This window comes from Zosterops lateralis, assembly GCF_965231275.1.
Source record: "Zosterops lateralis genome assembly, chromosome: 1".
In the NCBI taxonomy this organism is placed as follows: domain Eukaryota; kingdom Metazoa; phylum Chordata; class Aves; order Passeriformes; family Zosteropidae; genus Zosterops; species Zosterops lateralis.
In genome coordinates, this window is record NC_139762.1 from 113,945,053 (window position 1) to 113,968,291 (window position 23,239).

At 37.9% G+C, this 23,239-nt stretch overlaps 1 protein-coding gene across 1 annotated transcript; it reads right to left on the reverse strand.

Annotated features, from left to right (window-relative positions):
- LOC310919671 (kinesin-like protein KIF20A) lies at positions 1-23,239 on the reverse strand (the record flags this gene model as incomplete). The annotated part of the gene is made up of 18 exons (XM_083879106.1): positions 22,881-23,239; positions 21,651-21,725; positions 18,479-18,598; positions 17,435-17,573; positions 17,160-17,344; positions 13,834-13,930; positions 13,143-13,340; positions 12,947-13,058; positions 11,409-11,480; positions 9,796-9,942; positions 9,023-9,188; positions 7,417-7,587; positions 6,619-6,758; positions 5,007-5,172; positions 3,345-3,462; positions 3,195-3,262; positions 1,507-1,626; positions 1-276 (listed from the first exon to the last, which is right to left on the reverse strand). The coding sequence occupies exons 1-18, from the start codon at positions 23,091-23,093 to the stop codon at positions 1-3; spliced, it is 2,583 nt and encodes an 860-aa protein (XP_083735232.1). The 5' UTR covers positions 23,094-23,239.

Genomic DNA, 23,239 nt, shown 5'->3' on the forward strand with positions numbered 1-23,239 from the left:
CTATTCTTTGCCTTTATGAGGCAACAGTACTTGTTTTCTTGAATAGGGTGAAGCCTCTTCATACTTGCCCCAGCCTTTACCAAGAGGTGTACTGGCAGTGGATGCTACTGTGGATTTCAGGTTAGCCAGCAAACCTCTCCTGGGTTTCTGCTGTTTTGACTCCTCCGCCAAGAAATGCTTTTTCCGTTCTTCAAGCTCTTTTTGCAGGGAAGACACTGTTTCTTCAAGCTCCAGAACACGTTTAGCCCAGTTCTGAAGACTATTCATTTCTTGATCCTTTGAGGATAAGGCTGTGTTAAGTATGTGAACACTGCATGGTCTCTCTCATGCACTTCATTTTCTGGTTCACATTATTTTATTAAACTCATAAACACCCTTGTAATTACTATGTCATATGGCCATTCAATACCCATTTCCTCTAAATTACATCAAAGTAATTAAAAACCCAGCAAACTACAGGGCCATAAAATCTAGTTAAAGACCAAGTCTGACTAAGGCTGATGCTAAAATGCTTTGCCACACTATGCAAAGAATTGATGTTGTTCTAGGAAGAGATAAACAGATCTGTTCTAGATCAGATAAAGGTGGCTTTCCTGCCTTGCAATTTCTGAAAGCAAAACTGGCCAAATCAAACCTCTTATGCCGTAAGTCTGCTATCCAGGACTGAATGCTTCCAGTGGGCAGAATACAGAGCATTAAATACACTCTCTAATCTCTGAGGTTAACAAAATCACCTTCTAATTAAGAATTGATAGGAAGGTATCTTCCAATTAAGAAGTTCAAGTCAAATAATTTTCAGTCTCAGATTTAAACTAAAAAGTATCCAGAAAGTAATCTAATGTTCAAAGAAAGACATCACTAAGCAGTTATCTGTAGATTTGCAGATGACAAGTGAGGCATAGATTCAAAGTGACAAGAGTTCAAAAGTCTCATTCTTTTCTGTTTCATTCTTTTCCACTTAGGAATCTAGCTGATATCTGAGGTCAGGTGCTGCAAACTTTAGGAAGTCCCTGCTTTTGAAGGAAGTATGTCTATTTCTGTATTAAACTCTTTATCTGCCTGTATCTCTCATCCAGTTTGGCCACTTCTGGCAGGACCATCAAGTATAGTTCCAAAGGCATAGATCCTTAGGCCTTGTTACAGTAATATTTGTGCACTGACGCCTTGCTTGCCTCAGCAACATGCTTCATTATGAGTTCTAAGTAGTATTTTCTTTGCTTGACAGTAATTCACAACAACTTTAGATTAGCAGGCTTTGTCAGCAGAGTAACCCTGTTGACAGTCTTATCACTTTAATTTGAAAAATGAGTTTTGTCCTCCAAGATTCAGAGTCAAGTAGTGAAACGCAAAGGCTCTGAGCTCATAATTCAGGAAGTTAGGCACAGAAAAAAATGCTAACATCAAAACAAATTTCTAATTTAACAGTTTTACATGTAAAGAGATGCAGAAGCATCCAGTACAAGTATTGATACAAGCCATAAAGTTGTTTTCTAATCACTGACTAACCTTGAGCATGATTGTGTGCTTCAGTTGACTATTTTCCTCCGCCATTTTTCTGTAGCCTTCATTAGCTTCTAGAAGGGTTTCATTTAGCTTCTGTATTTTAGACTTCAGAGATTTTATAAGCTGAAAATAAAGCCCATACATATGGAAGTTCAAAACAGCATGTTTTACATTAATTTTGTTTATGACTAGAACAGTGCAAACTGCAAGATCAAAACAAAGTCTGCCTCTGTCAACCTCCTATGTCCCAGCTCATCATTTCAGGTGATAAAATACAGCTGGAGCATTTAAAGGCTATTTTGTTGAAGGTGCTATGATTTACAGACCTGCCAATCAATGACCAGTAGCACAGACTGTGCTGCATGTGGAACAGCCTGCTCCATTTCAGTAAGAGTAGTTAAAAGAACACTTTTGTCTCATTAACACTATTTATATAAAGAACTGGAGCACAGTTACCACAGAAGACCTCACCTTTCTGATGGGAATATTAATGAATTAAGCCTAAGCCCCAGGAGGCAAAAAAATTCCAAAGTAGAACAATAGATATTATCATTAGTTTACTTCTACAAAGTTGCTAAAAAAATCTCACACCCTTTGCCTGTGTTTAATGGCTGAATAGGAAGAAAAGAGTGGTGAATTACAAGTCACACATCCACTGATCTTTGAGGCAAAGCAGCAGAAAGGCACTGATGGAATCAGCTGGTTTAAACCATTCTCACTTCAGTTATTGCCAGGAATAAATTTCATAATTCTAACACTTTCTAGCCACACAAAACAATCAATAACTGTATACTCATAGCAAGCATAAAAGCCAAACTTTCACCAAAATTTGAAAGTGATAGGGAAAAATGAAGAGCTCTCAAAAACAGGAGTGGAAAACTAATCCTTATGGCTATAGCACGAGACATTAAACTTTGTAAGGGAGAAGTTATTTTTGGATTATTCTTTCTCAATAGAAAGGGATTTAAGTTAACTTTCCATTTACACGGTTTATTAGAACCAGCTGGAACTATTTCTCTAATCCCTACTCATATTTGATATTAGAGAAGGAAGCAAGACTTATCTCTTCCCCTCTCCCCATCCTCTTTACACATGGGCAACGAGCTGTATCTTTATAAGAAGATCACTCAAGGAAGAGAATAAAAATGAATACTTAAAAATTAATGTTTACCATAATTCCCATGTCTATATGGTATTTGGAACACAGATCTTGTTTGAAAAACAGAGATATTCACCTTTAGTTAAGTTTAGGGTTATAGTGGAGTTGAGTACTACCAGAAAGGACTGCTTTAAGGCACTATTTTGACTCTAAATCTAAAATCTAAACTATTACCAGATTCTGTAACTGTTCCCCTGTGCAGAAGCAGGCAGAATTTCAGGAAGAAAAGCACCAAGGTCGCAGCAGTAATATTTACAATAAATTCCAACACAAGGCTAAACATACTTCCTTACTTCCAACTCACACTACATTCACCATGACTTGTTACGGTAGCAAATGGTTTTATAGACCAGAATAAAACCAGAGGAGTGTCTTGCAAAAGTCATCCACAACTGAGCAAGGGCTTTCTTTTATAAACTCAATGCTCATTTGCAGGATCTTCATGCCTTTGTCTACAATGCACACCTTTAAGCACTGAACCAGGACACAGTTTACAATCATTACCCCCAGATAAATACTAAGCAAGAGCTACCTCTTCCTTCTCTTCACATTGTTTCTGCAATGCTTCATTGGCTCTCTTCATTGTGCCGTCCATACGATCTATAGGAAAAAGAAGAGTTTGTTTGCTTATACACATTACCAGAATTAAACTGAACTTTGAATACCCCGATTACATTCCTACCTCGTTCCATGTTATTTTCAGTAGTTGGAATATCTGAGCTCAGACTTCCCAGAGCCAACAGCCTCCCTGATTGTTCATCAATTTGCCTTTCCAATTGCAATATTTTTCTCTCTCTATCCTGAAAAAACATAAGGGCATATGGCAGAATTTGTCTGCATTTCTGCTTAATATGATGCATTACTGCACATACATCAAATGCACCACACACAATTTTAAATTATTTCACAGATCACTATTAGGAAATCACAGTGAGGGATAACACCCAGGTCACAAAACCATCTAGGAGGAAGTGTCTTTATGCAGGAGTCAACTCTTCCAGTCTGAGGATTTCCAAACTGCATTAAAAGTAGCCACATGGCAGAAAGGAAACTTCAGTGTGTATGTGCTAAAACATTGTTGCAAGTTAGCTTGCTAACTAAGGAAGAAGATACTTCATAGAGCTACATTTCAATCTCAAACTCTTTTCCAGAATCTGTCAGATTGCTGGGGTGGTATTTCAGAGTGAGAAATCAAACAAGTGGCATCACCAGGAAAAGTTATTCACCTAATTCTGGTTCTCTGAAGCTGCCCACTCAGATTCATGCTGTGACCTCCTTTGTCAACTAACCCTTCTATATGTCAGGGATTTCCATATTTTCATATCAAAAGCATCTTGCTCTTTGAATCTTCCCTTATGAGCCTCTTGGTCAGTATAAGAGCACTAATAAAACTCTCTTTGTCCACTTTAATATAGTATATAGCTAGGATTTAACTGAACATAGAAACAGAGTCTAAGTGAGGAAAAGGGACAAATGTGAAGGAGCTGGAAAAACACAGGCCATTACATAATATGATGTTGCTTTTCTGCCCCTGAATGGAGAGTTGTAAAAGCAGAAACATTTATATACCACAATCTACATGAGAAATCCACTTCTCATGTCTTGAAAGGAAGCTGCCTATCCATGAAATGCGATGTCTTATCAGTTCCAGAACAGCAGAGTGCAGTGAGAAAGCTCCTCTAGTGGATACCACAGCTGTTCTATTCTTCCACTAAAAACCTTCTGAAAACAACAAGACCCACAGGGCTCATCTGCTGCCTGGATGCACTTAACCATCCATGCAGAGGTTAGAAAACTGAATTGTTCATTGCTAACCTGGCTGCATTGCAAAAGGAGTAGAAACTTACAATGCCAACTCTGAGCAATTCTATGTTCAAGTACATTCAGGAGATTCAGTTCTCTCCTGCATGAAGTTTGATTTCTCATCAGTTTCTTATCCCACAATCCTCCCACCACCTCCAGAGCAGAGATCAATTATAATTAAAATAGCTATCCTGTAACAAATTCCCCATCAGCCTTTCAGAGCAACATTTTACTTTACATCCAGACTCCTGTATACATTATTCCCCTGGGTGTTCCAATCATTGCAGAAACAAAGATTATTTGGTTTTAACTGAACTGTGCCCTCAAAGATAATGAGGTTTAGGTGTGCTAAAGCTGGTGGTGTCAGAGAGAAGATATCTGTATGCTTATGGTGAGCACTGAACACAGAACAGCACGGTTGAACTGCTAGTTATTTTCCTTGTGTAGTGTTACATTCAAAATCCCAGAGTGATTCTCTTAAAGGAAAGCAAAATTTACAGCTAAGAGGCTAGAACATATTTTAATAGCAGTCAAGTCATACCTCAACTTTCTCTTGTTCAGCTAGAAATTCTTCTATGGGAACATAATGGTCTTCAATTTGTTCCATTGCACACATATATGCATGTTTCTTAATGGCTTCTTTATACATTTCAAATTTGCTCTCAAGTTTTTCTTCATAACTGTCTTTCATATCTTCCAAGCGGTTGCTGAAGAGAACATGTTATTATTTATGATATGTTTGCATCCCAGCTATAATATTTGACTATATGTATTCAACTGTCAGTATTAAAGTTATTTCTCTAATCAGAAATAGTGAAACAAAAAGACAAAGAAGTATTTTTTTCCTTTTAATCTCAATGATCCTACAGACTTGCACCAAAGTGTAACTTCTACTTGGCATAAACCAAAAAAGTTCCATAGAGGAACACACACTTAACACCTGTCAAAAAACCTAAACAAACCTATAAGAAAATCCACGAACATATAATAATAGAATTGACCACACCCATTTAGATGTTATATTTGAAGCAAATATCCTGGGGGCATCTTTCACTTTGGGTATTGGTTGGGGGTTTTTTTTCCATTTAAGATAAATGCCAAATTCATTTCCATAGAATCATAAAATGGCCTGGGTTGGGAGGGACCTTAAAGATCATCTAATTCTAACCTGCCTGTTGTGGGGAGAGGCATTTTTCACCAGATCTTTCCCACACATCCTTTAAACACTTCCAGGGATGGGGCATCCACAACTACCCTGGGCAACATGTTCCAGTGCCTCATCACACTCACATTGGTTGTTATGAAAAAATAATCTAAACCAACTCTCAGTTTGAATCCACTCCCCCTTGTCCTGTCATTTCATACTCTTGTGAGAAGTCCCTCTTCACCTATTATTTCGATACATTACATATTACTACATTACTGTCAAAATTTAAAAACATGGCCTATCAGTGATGCAGAATATCATCTCAACAGAGAAAAAGCATCAGTGCTAATTCATGTGTTTGGCTAAAAGCAAGCAAACAATTTTAAAGCTAGTGCAGGTGTTAAACCAGAATGTGCTCAGCTGGAAACCTGGTGTTAATTTTTGTTAAAAATTCAAACAGCAGGAAACTGATTTAAAGAAGAGTTAAGAGGAAGTGAATTCAACTTGAGGAATCTGAACTTGAAAAAGAAGTTCCTAAATTCTTAACATCAGTGCAGGGAGCCACAGTAATTTTTAAGACAGTAAACTAACAATGGTTCATAAGTCATGCAGAGGAGCTCAAAAGAGATACACTTCAAGCTACCTTAAACACATGCATGCATATTGACATGACAGTGTATGTTTTGGAAGAATCATAAGTCTCAGTGGGGTACCTATAACAATATTCCACATCTGCTAAGTAGTAATAACAAGCCAGGACAAGCTCCAGTAATTACAAATTAAACAGAGGAAAGTTCAACAGAAGGCAGGATTACTTTTTCTTTGTAAATGGGAATGTTCTTTCTTTGCTTTCCTTCAGAAGTCTTGAAACTGTCCAGCCCTATCTTCTCTAAATAACATGAGTAAGTATGTCCTGAATATACACAGAGATGTGTATACATCCATATGTATGCATGTATACACGTGGAATTCTTTCAGCCTCAAAGCAGACTGCAATATGACTTGCCTCCAGGCTTCCTCTGTTTCCAACAGCTGTCGAAACATTGCTTCTGCCATCTCTTTACGTATCTTCACCTCCAGAAGGAGCTTACTTTGCCTTTCTGCGACTAACTTCTCCTTTAAATCCTCTGCAGCTTTCAAGAGGTCCTAAATTTTAAATATTTCAGTACAAAAACCAAGACTGAAACACATATTTACATGTATCTCAAACAAAATAGTCATACAGGCAGCCATCCACAGAGGGAACTTTTAACAAGCCTATGTTTTTGGGGGGTCTGCACCAAAGTTTAAATATTTTCACACATGAATTTCCACTGCAAATAGATCCTGTGTCCATCTTGATGGTGTTTGCTATCAAAAAGTTTACTTCTGTTTTGGCATTTAAATATTAGTCTGTACAGTGCAACAACATACAGCCTACTTGATTTTTACAGTTTCTTGCTATTAGATTGTATACAATTCTTTTTTAAGTGCTGCATCTGAACTTGTTACTGCTGTATCCAAAAAAAAAAAAAAAAAGACACAAAAAACTAAATTATGTTATTTTAAAGATACGTACTGCTTCCTTAGCTTTCTTGTTGGGCAATCAGTTGAATTCAAAATTTAGCCCTTGACCTAACTAGAAAGCCACAGGGGATCCTTCCACAACTACACTGAACGAGGCCACCCGTAGTCAGTCTGATACTGAACAGAAACTTGAACTTCCCATTTGATGCAGCTTCCAGCACATCTCTTATGCTAAAACAATATTAGAACTAATAGCAGTTGCTTTCCTGAGTGCAGTTCTAAGTAGACATGCATTTACCTCATGACTCAGAATGGTGATGTCCACTTCCTCTTCTGCAGAGGTTTCAGTAATGTCAGCAAAGTCACCTACAGATGTGTTAGCATCAAAGTGCATGATAGGTTTGCCATCACCTCCAACTAGCTTTGGTGGAAAATAACCAAAATTTTTGGGCAGGATTGTCTGGATAACCTGAAAAATCCAGAGTTGATTTACCAATGCTGTCAATATTGCAGGTATCAGAATACCAGGAAGAAGTGGCACAAATGCATTGTTGTATTTACATAATATTTAATGATTACTTGGATGTCAACAAAAGCTTACATGGCTTTTAGCAGAAAAAAAAAATCTACCAATATAACATAATTCTTATATGAATATAAGATTTCAGTACCCTAAAATGCAATATATTTTTAATATAAATATAAGACTTAAGTACTCCAGAAAGAGTGAAAATGGAAATATCTGCTAGCAAACTTAGCATCCTTGTCTAGACAGGTGGTTTCTCTTCCTCTAAAATGTAAGGGTTTTGGTGTAGTTTCCTGCAAAGTTAATGAAAAGCAGAAAATCCCTATAATATTCGCTCCTTCCTGAAATACCATGGCCAGGATTCAGCAATTCATGCTATTTACATAAAGATTTTAAGTAACTATGTCATGGGACAACATATCAGAGAAGTTTGTCTCCACAGTACACACTTATAACAAAAGTCACACCTGAAGAGAATTAGAAAAATCTTCCTCTCTGAGATCATATTAGACTTGCTATTACAGATTTGTAATAACATGCCAGAACTAATCTGTGCCTCCAGACTAAAAAAACCACTGTATTTCTGCCATGAAACACAGCATAGCCCACCATCCCACTCCCTGCAAGGAGCAGCTTCAGGGAACTTGAATGAGTTTAAGGCCAGACATCCAAATCCTGAATTTAATGGGAGATTGAGACAGTGAGCAAAAGGAGGTCCCCATAATCCAGGAGAAGATGGTCATTGACCTGCTACAGCACAGAGACACACACAGGTCTGTGGGGCTGGATGGGATCCACACAAGGGTACTGAAGGAGATGGAGGAAAAGCTTGCCAAGAGACTTTTTTATTATTAATTACTTGCATTTAGTCAAATAGGAGCAATGCAGTTGCAGATCTCATTTAGACTACAAAATAAGAAGATACTCTTTTTACAATCACCAACTGTCCAAGCTGTTACAAACAACTCATCTTGTGCAATGGATGTTTAACTCCACCCAGGTTAAGTAGGTCATCCACAGTTCGAATTGAAATCCTGCATTTGCTCAGATATATGGTATAAATCAGTCACATCTGAAAGTGCCCTGTGTTTCACACAGAACATCAGTGGTGTTGAACTGAACAGCCAGACACCTGCTGTTGTTTTAACTTCTTACCACAAATAGGTTTGAAGATGGGCAAGACTACTAGAAGCCTTTTAGAGAGAGGCCACATGCAGAAGAACTAAGATGATCAGTCAAGAATCCAAATCACACTCAAAGCCATACAACCTGATCATTTCACAAATCACTAGAAAAAAAAAAAAAAAAACAAAACAAAACCCAAAGCAAACAAACAAACAAACCCCCAGACTAACAGTGAAAATAGATACACTCTTACCTGTCTGGCTATAGCTGAAAATTTCATCACATGCAGTGTTTCTTCATATGTGGAAGTATGCTGATTGATGTTTACAATCATACAAACTTTACCTTTCCCACAAAAAAATGGCTGAAACAGACGAGTCAATTTACTCTCTCTGAATGGAATATAGCTTGGCTTCATCCTCAGGGAGGGAAAAAAAAGGAAATTATGAAACAAAATAAAAAATTGTGAAATTGCAAGCTATTCTAGCTTATCTTAATTCTGTTTCTCTCTTTCAGGAAAAAGATCCAGTAGCTCATATTTAAGCCTAAGTTATTTTACATCTAAATTCTTCCTGGATTTCATAGACTCTCTCCAACAAACTGAACTATTTAAAAGTAAAATTAGCATAGTGTCTGCATGACAGTTCTCTAGTGTTCCAAAGCAGATAGTAAAACAAGCCAACAGCTAAGTACAGGTCATCTATCAGCTGCCTGATGAATCTGCCTGCATAATTTGCAAGTGGAAGGGAAGAAGACAAAATTGGAGCTTTGTACACAAAGTGTATTGTTCATATACAGTAAAAAAAAAAATTTGATAGTTTGCTGCAAATTGACTTTTTTTGCTCTCCACCAACACCAGTTATGAAGAAAACATTCTTTTCAGGTATTCCAGTGGCATCTATAATAAGGAAGACTTACAAGATTTTGTGGATTTACATATTTCTCTGTGCACAGTGCTTGCAGAAACATAAAGGGATACTTAGTGTTTCCACCTAAAACTTGGCATGTAAATAACTTGTCACTTACTTTGGGTTTTGATTTTGCTTCAATGCTGCAATGCACTTTCCAAGGATGTGAAGAGAGTTATTAATATTTCCTGCTTCTTTTAATCTGTCTCCAAAGACATGTGTTTTATTACACCTCTCTGAACCAGCCAAGTCACAGAAAGACAACCTGAATGAAAGAGTTATCCAGAACACACACATGAAGTCCTTCCCAGCTCACCTTAGAGCTCTTTGCTTGGCTATAGCAATCATGTGTTACTAAACTCAGACCACTGAATTGTCCCTCATGGCACAATATGTTACAATCAGAAAATCATCCTGGATAATCAAGAAATTCAATAAATTTTACTTTATATTAGGAAAGCTACTGAAATACAGGAAGCTCTGGAAATGGGATAATTTATGTGACCAAACCATTACCCACTTATAAATTTATTTTTAAAAATAATTTGCAAGACCATAACCTTTTGTATTGATGTAAGCCCTATATAAATTATTAAGGCACATGTATCAAAATGTACAAAAGCCTGATGTTCTTTATCCTTTCTAGCACAAAATGAAAAGCGTTTTTCTTCCTTAAGCAACATACAAACTCTGTCATTCACCTAACAGCTGCTGCAAGCTTTGCCAGGGGGATAGACTATGGCAGAGAACAGCAAAAAAATACAGATGCAGTCATTTTCTCAAGTTATCTTTTCTTAAGAGTATTTATCACTGTAACATCTGACATTTAAAGGTGTTATCTCACAGTGAGATATATTTATTACCATCTCTGCTCAGCAGACAGGAGAAATCAGTAGGAGCTAGGACTGAACTAAAACATTCTGTTACAGGCTGTCTTCATTTTTCTGTATCAAGCTAAATTAATCAGAAGAAAAAAAGACACCATCCCAAAAAAAGCTGTCTAAATGGCTTCAGGCCAAAAGATTAGGCTACTTCCTCTAAACCATAAAAGAGCAGAGACTTAAATGTAAGGACTTAACACTGCTCTCACAGGGTGCACTTACATTAGAATTTTATAGTAATGGAGAGTGGTTTTTAAGCAAATCATTTGATAATCCCCTCTCACTGTACACTGGACCTTGGAGCAGTCTGAGACCATGTCACCAGCATTCTTTTGGGATGATGGATTTTAGTCAGCATTCTAGGAGCACACCAAATGTGTTGTCACAAACATTCCACCCATAAAGCCCAGTCTGGTCCCAGAGTAGAAAGACAGACTGGCCCAACTTGCGCCTTGGGCCTTCAGCACCAAGTGCTGCCCTCCAGCTGTAGAGATCACCCTCTACCAGCCAGACATCTGAATTGTGCTTACCAGGACATACAGTCTGGTGCTGCATAGTCTTACTCTGCCACCACCTGCCCATTATGTGAGACAATACACATTTTCCTCAATTTATGCATTACTGACAGAGTTGCTCCAGCAAAACCTTCGAGTAAAAGACAGGAAAACACTTCTGTGCTTGTCCCTGTTGAGCTTCCAGTCAGTTGATGTGCCCAGTGAGTTCTGATTTCCTTCTCAACTCTTGGAGGATTTGTTGCTTATTAGAAAGTTCACCAGTCTGGCATGCTAATACCTTATTAATTTTTCCAAAGTATTTACGTTCTTGGTAATCACATGAAACATTCACTTACTCTGATACTCCAAGAACACGTGGCTGATGCTCATCAGTCAGCTTGAGTAGCCTGATGGAAAATATACTGTGACTGTAATGGAAAGAAATCCTTTTTAATAATCAGTTATGAAAATTAGGTAATGAAGCACTGAAGCAAAGTAAAATTTGTATGCTACAGAAAGCTCAGTGCCAAAGAAAGGACAAGAATTAAATCACTAGTTACCTTAATACATTAGTAACTTTTGCAATGCATTCATTCAGTAGCAAAAAGCAGCAATAAAAGCTGTATTTTATGACTTTCTTTCCACAAACGAAAAGGAAAAATATCACATGAAGCCTACAAACTGTCTTGGAAAAAAAAAAAACAAACAAGCCAGTTCACTAAAGTCTACTGATCAAAAGATGGGTAGTCATGTAGCCACTTCATATAGAAAACCTTAGGCAGTATCTGAACTCAGCAAATCTGAAGGATTAACTTAGAAACAAATGGTGGGGAGAAGGGAATAAGTTCAAATTTTACAGTCCCATAATTTTGCCTACTTCAATATAAACAGTTACTTGTTCGGTTTTGAAATAAATCTGTTTTCCAGAAAGGTTGAATTTGTAACACTTGAAAATGCAGTAACTCTAGTTTAGAGAACAATCTACACAGGCAGTGGACATGCTGTCTGAAACCAAAGAGAAAAGTCATGAAACCAGAAGTGCCCAGTTTTTCTGATTCATCAGGAAACACAGCACGCAAACTTCTTTAGTATATGCCTTAAGCAGTGAGCATTCTAGCCATAAAACTGTAAGCAGAGCATGAAACTTAACAGCAGCTGTCTTTAGCTAATACAAAACAACATAATTCTTGATTTTTAGAGGAAAAAGCAGGCTTAGTAACACTATGATTGTATTAGCTAAAAATAAAACATGGCCCTTTCACACTTAAAGGACAAATTAAGAGGTCATTAAAATCAAGAAAGAAGGCACTTGCAATGGAAATTATACAACCTTCTTTATTTTCTCTCACTCCATCAAAAGCCAGATTCTCCCTGATCCCTGTCCAGAGCTGGGTAAAAAGCTAGGAGTTTAATACCTATGATAAAGTAAGCTCAGCTTGAACAAAGCAATCTAAAAGCATCTAGAAAATCTAGCAGCACTGCAAGTTACCACATGACTTGCTCCCTCCTCTATCCCCTAGTGACAGGCTCCAGCTTTCCAAGAATTATACTGCCAGCTATAAAAAATTAACCAGCTTTTCCTTCAACATCCTCACATAGCCATTCTCACTCCGCACCACTACATTTACCAAGATGCAGAGCCCTGTTAGCATCCAAAAATTAATGTGATTGATCTTTTTGGTTGTCCAAAGACACGAATAGTAACCTGAGTCCAGCTGCTATTAGTCACAGAGTCCCTCCTAGTTTTCTTTCAGAGAGAATTTCATAACAAAACCAGAATAATCAAGGGAAGTATGAAACTATTATTGAAGAGTGGTTCATTTCACACGTATTCTAAAATCCCCTCCCTTCCCCTCAAAAGGGACAGAGTATGTTTATAATTAGAGGAACAAACCTTCTACTTGATTGCTCATTCATTCTAGTACAGGCAAAGCTTCGGTTCTTGTTTCCTATTTTTAGCAGTTTGCAGGCTTCTTCAGTGCTCTGAACATTAATCCACTTTAAATCTGCAAAAAGAGATCTTTTACACACACTTCTGATCACCAGAGAAATTCTGTGAAACTTCCTAGGTCATGAAACAGTGCTATTACCTTTAACGTAAAAATTTCCTCCTTGATCCTCACAAATTCTTAAAACTCTGCGCCTTTGAGTTTTTGACGTAGACAAAATATTTAATAGGTCGTACACATACTCATTATAAATTTCACAAAAGGAAATCCACACAGCTGCTTGTGTTCTTTGGTGTGTATTAGTTGTATGAATGTCAAGTGGAGCAAAGTTTTTCTCTCCTAGCCCAAAACAGAGGAAGAGTTCAAAGATGAATTCATTGACAGATTTTTAAATCAGTACATAGAATCTTCTAAAAGGACCTACAGAAACTGCTAAAAGGAGAAGGCTTAGAGACATCCATGTTGTACAATTAGATACACATGGATAACTTCAGCTTTATTCAAAAATGCTCAAATTTCTCAGCAGTCATCTGTTACAAGAATACACCCAAGTTCTAAGCTGATGGCCTCGCTTTATCACAGACTTCCAGCAGTTTATACATTATATTTGCAAAACTAAGTCTCCCTCTTCCCCCCAAAAGGAGTGAAACTATCAAAATATTTTTATATGGATACCCTTTCTACAGAGGAAAGAGACAAAAATTGGGTCAAAACCTATATATATTTACTTAGCAGTACAGCATAGAGAATTTTTTAATCCACTGGTAGGCACCCACTAATATTTCTTAATTTATGATATTTTTTCCCCACACACAACAGTTTTCCACTTTACCTAGGGAGTTAGAAGGGTGATTGTCTGAAGTACAGTTAGAAGAATCCAACTTTGCATCACAGGAATTTGTTATAGCATTTGAGATGCTCTCTGTCTCCTTGAGAAAATAAAAGACTATTAAATCCACATAAACAGGCAATGAGAAAAGCAGAAGTTAAAAATGACAGCAATTCCAGTACTTCAGATTTAAATATTGAAGTAATATTAAGTATTAGGCCACCCTCACTCTGGCTGAAAGTGAAATGTTTTTTAATAACACTGAACTATAATCAATAAATGCTCTGTCCATCACATGAATTATTGCTTGCCGCTACTCCCAGCAACCAGTTTTGGTGGCCAGTTGCTGCTGACTCTGGAGACTTAACTTTAGAGTCCTGGGAGACAAAGGATTCTGTTAGACTGCAACAGCCCAGAATGTCTTTATGAGCTATTGACCAAATCTGAACAGTGCTTCAGTCATCCAAAAGAACTGGAGAAGCTTCCTCCATTAACTGCCAAGGTAGTAGGACTTAAGTTATGATAAAACAACAGTTTATGTTGCTTTAATTCAGACCAAACTAAAAGGCTATGAAAAATAGACAATAGCATAGTTTCTTTAAATACACACATTTGCTGAATTTCTTTACACCAACAGAATTGTCCTAAACCCGTCAAGATTCCAGAGGTAAAAGGGCTGTTCTTTGGTGAAAAACTGATGTAACAAAGTAGCAACTCTCACTAGAGCCCAGCATCTTTACATACTACCTCTCTCTCAGTATTTTATAGCCCCTATAAATCAGGGCATTCACCCTGATTTCTCTTTCCTGAGAGAGGGTCATCCTACAGTAAAAGAGAACAGATCCAGAGAAACAAACCTTAGTGTTAGAGCTATTCAAAAGCAGCACTAATAGACTGTGGATTGACTACTGATGCCAATGTTACCCACTTGGTATATCCAAACCAGAATTCTTACAGAGAGGCACAAAACCACAGTTTGAGATCTTCCATTTTAAAGATAAATAGCATAGAATAGAATTACAACAAAATCATACATGACCATTTTGCAAAAGTTGCACTGTCTATACGATTGTGTTCCTTGAGTATTAGAAGTCTAACCACAGCAGGGATCCTACTCATTGTTTGTGAAGTGCCAAGCAGGATATGGGACTGACACACATGGCGTCTCATCTATGCATGTCAGAAATGCAGGTGAATTTAGAAAAGCCAGTTCCACATTACTTGTGCATGTTATAAGTTTTTGTAAAGGTTTTGTGAAAAAACCTGAGTGAATTAACTGTTGCTACACTGCTCTTAAAATGAAATACTGAAAAGAGCGTGAAGATGACTGCCTAAAAACAAGTGGGAACAGGAACTGACATTGTTTGCCAACAGAAGCTGACATTTAATAGAAAATACAAGAACAGGTTGGAATAGGAATGTACATAACACATCCTTTAATCCAGTAAAAAACACTTGTTAATTCCATGAAGAGAACCAGAAAAGGGAAAGAAAGGGAAGGTATGAACCATGCTAAGCAAGAGTTGTTGCAGCAGTACTGCATACAGAACATAAACAGTAGGACATTAAGTGCTGCAGTAACTCAGAGCAGTTAAAACCAAGAGAAATGAAAGGAACAGCAAGGTCTTTCTGTACAACGTGTAAACTGAGCCTGGGAAATGAGCTGACAGAAATCCACATAAACCAAAGCCAAGCCCAAAATCGAATCTGCTCTCAGATTACAGCTTGAGAGAGCATCCAAACAGTGATGCTATTCATTCACAAGCTATCAAGAGGCACATCTTCAGAACTGGGGATCATTGAACTATCTCCGTGGAAGTGCTGTAACACAGAAACAAGGTCCTGTCCTGTAATAGTTTCCCGATTCATTTTTACCTGTGCTTCCTGATGGTGGAGTGTTGCTCTCTTTCCACTGCAGTGAATCAGCATCTAGCTCACCTACTGCAACATTCAGTTACTAAGCTATAAGTCAGATAGTGATTTAATGGAAGGAAATACAGAGTTATCTTAAAATAAGACATTGACCTTTTGTTCCAGACCCTGGGCTCCTGCTTCTTCTTTTCAAGGCTGCAGCTTCCATAAAATTTTTAAACATATTTACTTGCTATCCTCTTAACCATTTCAACTTTTCTTTAAGACCCCTCATCCTCCATGCACATACACAGAAATACTTTCAAAATAAATATGTAATATTTCAAATCTTTCAGATTTTTCATCTGAGATATTTCCTCAAGTGTTAACCAGACTCAGACTAAACAAAGTTTTGGGTTGCAGTGTTTAAATTAAGCAACAGAACTTAGAGTGGAACTTCACATATGAATTTGAGTCATAGAAGAATATTTTTTCAGGGTTAACTGGAGAACTTAAACAAGGTTAGTATTAAAGACCACAGAAAAAAGATAACCCAATTATTATTTCTATGCATCCCAGAATTAATTTAGAGTTGCTTTGAATGATAACCACCTGAGCCTACTGCATACTGGGATTAGATGCACTGAATCACAGTTTAGGGGAAAATGTTCTGAACAAAAGGAAACTGACAGCAAACTGCAGCTGGACTTAAAAGTATAAAGTAGTCCCAAATACATGGATGCCCATTTTCTGGTGAGACACTTTCTTGCCATAGAAACAGAAATTACTAGAAAATAAGAACAGGAGGTTGCCACAGTAAAGACTTCTCTATTTTACCTATAGTTTTCAGAAACCAGCCTTAGTCACATACTATCCCCTAAGGCAGACAGGAATCCTTTTAGGACATTCATTTTGCGGCATCTCACTTCACTTGATGAATCAAAGTTTCTTTAAAGGTTACATAAATCACAGGTTTGTAAACTTCTTGATCTGCCTTAAGATTGTCTTCCACCAAAAGAGACTCTGCCTTCTTCACTGTCTCTGCTAAGACAGTGCCATCATCTCTCCTGAGCTAGTACAAGCATTTAAATGACTGCACCAAGATCCAGCCTGGGAACCCAACCTACAAGAAAGGCCACTTCACAAGAACCAGGTTTTAGATAGGTCGTGTAGCTCTCAGACTTTTCAAAGGCTACTGTCAGAGTGTCAGAACTGCTCCTCTAAAGAGGAGACTTCTCTCTAGAAATTGAGATTCGGCTTTGTGACGGTTTTTGGTTTCAACTGTGTGCTGCAGAAAGTTCTTCCAGTTTACCCTGAGCTCCAAAACCAGCCAATTGTCTTATTATTCCAAGGTTCACCAAGTATGAATACTATAGATTTATATATATATATATATATATAAAGAATCAGTAGTGGAATAAAGACTTGTAAAAATTTCTGTCTTAGAGAACAGCTTTAAGAAGCATTTGGTCACCAACCTCTTTCAGTGATGCAAGAACAGAAGTTTTTAAGGCTTCTTCTTGCTTAACTTGTTCATCTTCTAGTTTCTTAACATCATTGCTCAAATATGGTTTAAAGTTCATCTTCAGGTAATGTCTTCCTCTTATGTGGTTAAAAATCACATCAAGTGAGCGAGGTAAAATACCAAGATCCCTTGAAGTCCCTTAAAAATATTTTAAAAATTAAGTGTAGACATTCATGCAAACTTGTCATTGGTTTTGACTTGGTTTTTATACATGCAAATATTTAATACCTTGGATAGTGAATGTCTTGCCTGCATTTGTAACTCCATAAGTAAATACCAGTCCATTCACTCCATTAACATATGCTCTTACAATATCTTTCATTGAGCCTTCAAAAAATTCACTCTGCGTAGTTTCTGGTCCAAAGACCTAGGATAAGGGGAAGAAAGAAAAAAAAAAAAAGGAAGGAATAACAAACAGCACACAGAAGTTTGATAAGCCAAAATATTAAGTACTGATTAGAAATGACTAATTTTTGAGAGTACGCTGGGTAAGACACCAGTTTAATTTCCTGTCTTGCATGAACCCCTTCTGATTCAACGTTTTCTGCTGGGTTCTCACAGGATACCTGCTTAATTCTGAGAGGCACTCAGGCTTGCACTCATTTTTGAATATTTTCCTACTCCTAAAATAAGCTGCTCAGAATTCTATTGAGCACACACTGTTCAGTGGATACTTTCAAGAGCTCTGCTGGTGATGTACTCTTCACCAGGTACCCACAATTGAAAATCAGAAGAGATGTAAAGCTGAGGAAATCAGCATTACAGTGGTCTAAAAAACTCAATCCCTGGAACTGTTATCTTTTGGTACTGTAAGAACAGAACTTCTTGTTAAAGTTAAGACATTTGCTTTCAGTATAGAAGGTTTAAGCAGTAAAGCTACTATTATTTCAAAAGGAAGTTACTAAATACATGCTTACATAAATTCCTACAAATATAAGGTTTCCTGTAAGACTTCTGAGATATAAACACCTGCAGGAACAGCAGAACCACAGAAAGTTGGTGCCTACAAGATGTTTCTGTAGCATCTAATCAAAGAAAACAAGAGAACTGCCAAAGAAGCTTCCTTGTCTCATCTGATAGGCACCTCCATTGTAATACAGCTTTCCTGACAGCTTATCAGTAATTAATAAGCAGTCTTTTCTTTAAAAAAAAAAAAAAAAGGTAAGTACCACCATATGTAATTAAAAGAAAAATCATGTTGCATGACATATTACAAAATTCAGCTTTCATTATAGTGAAAAAAAAAAAAAGCCAAAAGTTTGAATGGTCTACCTGAGAAAAGGTGAAGCTATGCACAGCATGACCAATCCCTCTTTCACTGTTTTTCATTGCAGAAGACTCTTTGGGTGCATTAAGAATTACTGTCTGGGCATCTTCAATAGTTACACAACCCTTAAAAAACAAGACAAGGTAAACCAAAACACAACAAATTTTTTCAGGAAGAAACCATCTGAACAAAACAAAGAATGAACATCCCCTCCAACAACTCCCCAGAAGCATAGTGTCTTCACCCACTCACCAGAGCTACAAAAAATCCCACAATTTACATATATCATCTTGAGGCATTTCACTACAGAGATATTCACTTCACATGAAAGCCAGAGTATAGACAAGGCAATCCTCTGGGGTTTTCTAAGAGGTAAAAAATTTTACCAGCATTCCTTCCAGCAACCTTTCCTTGGGAACACCTTCTAAACCCTCATATTTTGTGACTGTGACTTGCACAATCACTACAAAACCAAAATTATATAGAAATCTACTGTTTTTCCACATCAGTCATTTTCAGTGTGAAATAGACTAAGAGCAGAATTAACAAAGTAAAGTAAGTCTGAAGCATTATCCTTTGATTGATAAATAGTGATACCAATAATGAAAGACACTGAATTAGTTTCAAGTAATTTGATTGCTATTTCTCAATTAAGTAAAGGTGAAATATAATTACCAAACACTCACTAACTAGATAAATGTAGGATGCAGTGTTAAAGGAAAATTTCTTTTACACCAGATTGGCTACCAAAGATGCAAACTGAACTCCCAGTATAGCTTAACAATGTCTTGATGCATCATCTGAAAGGATTGATTGTAACTTAATCTGACATTTATGTTCAGAGACTGGCCAGAACTTCTAAGACCAATAATCCATGTGTGGTATGTACATAGCAAGTACTGTTGTTCCTAGGAGTCTCAATTAATAAGTCTGATTATTAACTGATCTAGAAGCTCTATGCCAGTAATTAACTGGTACAGACCTCCCAGCAGCCTACAACTTGCTCACGAGGAAACAAGAATGGGCAGACACTGTTCTCTTTTCTCTGGTGACCAGTGACAAGACATGAAGGAATAGCCTGAAGTTGCGTCAGGGCAGGTTTAATTTGGGAATTAGAAAAAGGTTCTTCACCCAGAGGGTGGTTGAGCACTAGAACAGGCTCCCCAGGGAAGTGCTCACAGCACCAAGCCTGACAGAGCTCAAAAAGCATTTGGACAACACTCTCAGGCACACGGTGTGACTCTTGGGGCTGTCCTGTGCAGGGCCAGGAGTTGGACTTTGATGATCCTTGCAGGTCCCTTCCAACTCATCTTATTCTGTGATTCTGAGAAGCTCTAAGAAACTGCTTTCTGAATTTAGAGCAATCACCTGCTCACTGTGCCAGACCCTGAACCTATATAGTTTTTAACATTTCTCTCACATCACCAGGGACAGGAATGCAGGTCAGATGTACTAAACTCTAGAGAGCTACAGAATAATCCAGGATCTGCAGCATGTGCCATCAGCTGCCACCAACCTCACCAAAGCCTGCGAGTAGAGGCCCAGAGCAATCAGATCTGCAGAGATGGAAGCCAGCTGGTAACAATTCACTCCACTTGCCTCCCCCAGCTAACCCTGCAGGTAAAGTTGGCAGGAGCTGGACCATTTCTGGCACTGTACACATCATTTATATCCAAAAAACCACAACTTCCTGCTTTCCCACAAGTGACTCTGGAGAATCACTGGAAGGAGTAGAGAATTTCACCAGAGCTCCTAAGCTGTACTTCCATAAATCATTATATGCATCAGCTGATCAGTAAACCTGCTGATTGTCTCTGTTTAAAGCATCAGCCTACAGCTATAAGAAATAGGTCTCAAGTTCTACTTTTTCTTTTTTTTTTTTTTTCTGTGCCACATATTTGGAACAAAGGGGCTTTCCTGAAAATTATCCATGGCAAGGAGGAATAAAAGACCTAAAAATTAAATTGATCTGTTTGATTTAACAATTAGGAAGTGAGGTTTACTTTACTGTTTTGTGTGGGGTTCTTCCATTTGTTACCAAGCATTTTCTTATTAGATTCAGATGATAATAAAGCAAGTAGAAAACACTGAAAATGTTGAAGATGTTTCAATCGTTCTGTTTTTGGAGGCTGAGAAAAAAGCCTTCATCACATGCAAAACAGATTATACAGCTAATAGGTTGGAAGCTCAACAATTTCAGCCTGAACTACATGAAAACAAAAAACTTGGTACAAACTTCAATGTTCATTTTTTTCCTCCCTGCGCTTAAGAAACGTCTCACTCCAAAGAGGAAAGTGCTAAACAACTCATGAAACAACTTAATTTTGCAAATCAATTTACACTTGGAGCCAGCTCAGACTGTCATTTACCAAACCGGAAACACTGTGGAAGTACACACTATTCAAGGAGAGCTGACCAAGCAAAGACAAAGGGAAGTTGAGGCCAGGAAAAGAATTATCCAAGTGAAAATAATACAAATGTCCCAACTCTGATAGATCAAAAGCAAGAATGCATTTTTAAAAAGTAATTTACAATAAGCAAATAAGAATTATTATTAAATCCTTCTTAGAGCTCTTCAAGCTGACCTTTCTTTGATCAGAGAGCCTGCAAAGACAAGGGCTGAGAGTTATGATACAGACACCTTGTCCTCCAAAGAGAGCAAAAGGAATTCTTTACATCAGTGATCACAATGAAGGGAAGGGGAGCAGTTCTTCATGTTGGTACATGTGTACGTATAAAATGCTGAAGCGTCTGAATCTGATAGTGTAGAGGTACAGAAGATTTTTGACAGGCTGAGCAAGAAGTCACCAGGATAAGGCGATAAATTATTCAAGCATTTCAAAGAAACTCAAGGGTCAAATACTCCAATTACGCCTAGAATTGCATCATCTCTCCCATGGAACTCCTTTGTATCTTGAGCACTACACAGAGCTGACACCAATTTTTAAATAACACACTCAGTGGAATTTTGAAGAACTACAGGTGTGCATGTCCATACCATACAAATTATTAAAAATCGTGGGGGTCAAAAAAAAAAAAAAATCTTGCATCAATCCAGGTGCCCAATAATTCCATGTGCAGGCAGTACATGGCTTATGTAAAAGAAAGTTCTGCCTTATAATACCATGCATTGTTCAGAGGAGAAGAAAAATGTTATTTCTTAGTTCTACAACGAACCTGGGAGTCATGGCTTTCAAGCTCTGCTATAGAAAAGGGCCTCACTCTCAAGAAGACTTTCAAAGGCTCATATACCTATTCATTAAAAAGAAGAAAGACACAAAACACAGTTATAATTGCCACTTTTTAAACAGAACAGCCTCAAATCGTATCAGCATACATATCTGATACAGTGTTTCCTATTGTATATCAATGTCTCACATTTTCCTTTCATGTCAAGTTCAGACTCTAAGCTTTTATTTCCTTCCTTACCTTCTACTGTCCTTAAGTAACCCTATTTTTGTGTCCCCTCCCCACTCCCCTCCTTTTAGCATCCTTTCATGACAAAGCCAGTATTTTGATTTTTAAAAGAGCACACTATCAGAGGCACAAACTGCAGTGCTTCCACCTTCTGGTCTCCCGCTGTACTGAATTCAAGCTGTGTTATTCTAACAGCTGCTACACAGCACTGTGTACGGAATATGTGCAATTCGCACTGACTGGTGCATTCTTAGCCCCAAGAGATCACTTCCTTACCACCATCCAGGCAGCAGACCCTCCTCTTCCTCACAGTAACAACCACTCTCAGTTGCTCAGGTGGCTTTTTCCATCCCCCCAACCATTACACAACAGTATCCCCGCCCAGGTAAAGTAATAATAGCAGGGAGAATTTTAGAGGGATCCCAGCACTCCTTCCTTTGCCAAGGAGATTCAGTCTTTATTTTGGCAACATTTCATTCAGCAGATGAATTTACTAGAGCCCTCCACAGACCTGTCATGACCAGCACTAATCAGACAAAATGAAGTCACCTGAGGAAAAGTCACCCAGGAAAGGTATCCCTCTAAAAACCCATAGTTGGCTGTATTATTCTTCTGCTTGAGCCCAGCAGAGCATTATAGATCTTTATTTCCAAGCACTTAATGAGCTTTCACTTCGAGGAACCATATGTTTCTTAAAGCTTATTAAAAAAAACCCAATCCAGCCTCATTACATTCAAATTTACTGAAGTCCTTTACATTTTTTTCCTCAAAGTTTAGCACATCACATTGCATAGCACTGACCATGCCTTTGGTGCAGGCTCTGACCTGTGTCTAAGCAATGAGAAATAAGTGGAAGAATCAAACACATATTCGGGCAGAGGAGTACAGCAGTTCTTATCAAAAAGTGTTTCTAAAGCTTAAAAAAAACCCAAAATCCACGAAAAAACAACCCAGCATCACCAGAAGACACCTTGCAAAGCCAAGCCACACCTGCTGTTCCTCTGTATTAGGCAACACTGTTGACTCCAAAGGTGAAGGTTTACCCTCCACACTCAGAAAAGAAACCGATTCCAACACATCACACGTTTCCGTGGAAATACAGCTTTTCCCCTCATCAGCCATCGCTCTCTGCAAAGGAACTTGTAGGGAAAGGAAAAAAACAAACAAACCCATCATTTTCTCAGAGAACGGACAAAAATACATATGGAGTATAACACAGACGGGGCCAGCTCGTATATAAACGAGCACTTCCGAAGGAGATGGGATTATCTAGAGAAGTCTGGGGAGTACCACCGTAAAAAAAACAAACCAAACCAAACACCTGGCGGGTTACACCAGGAAACACAGAA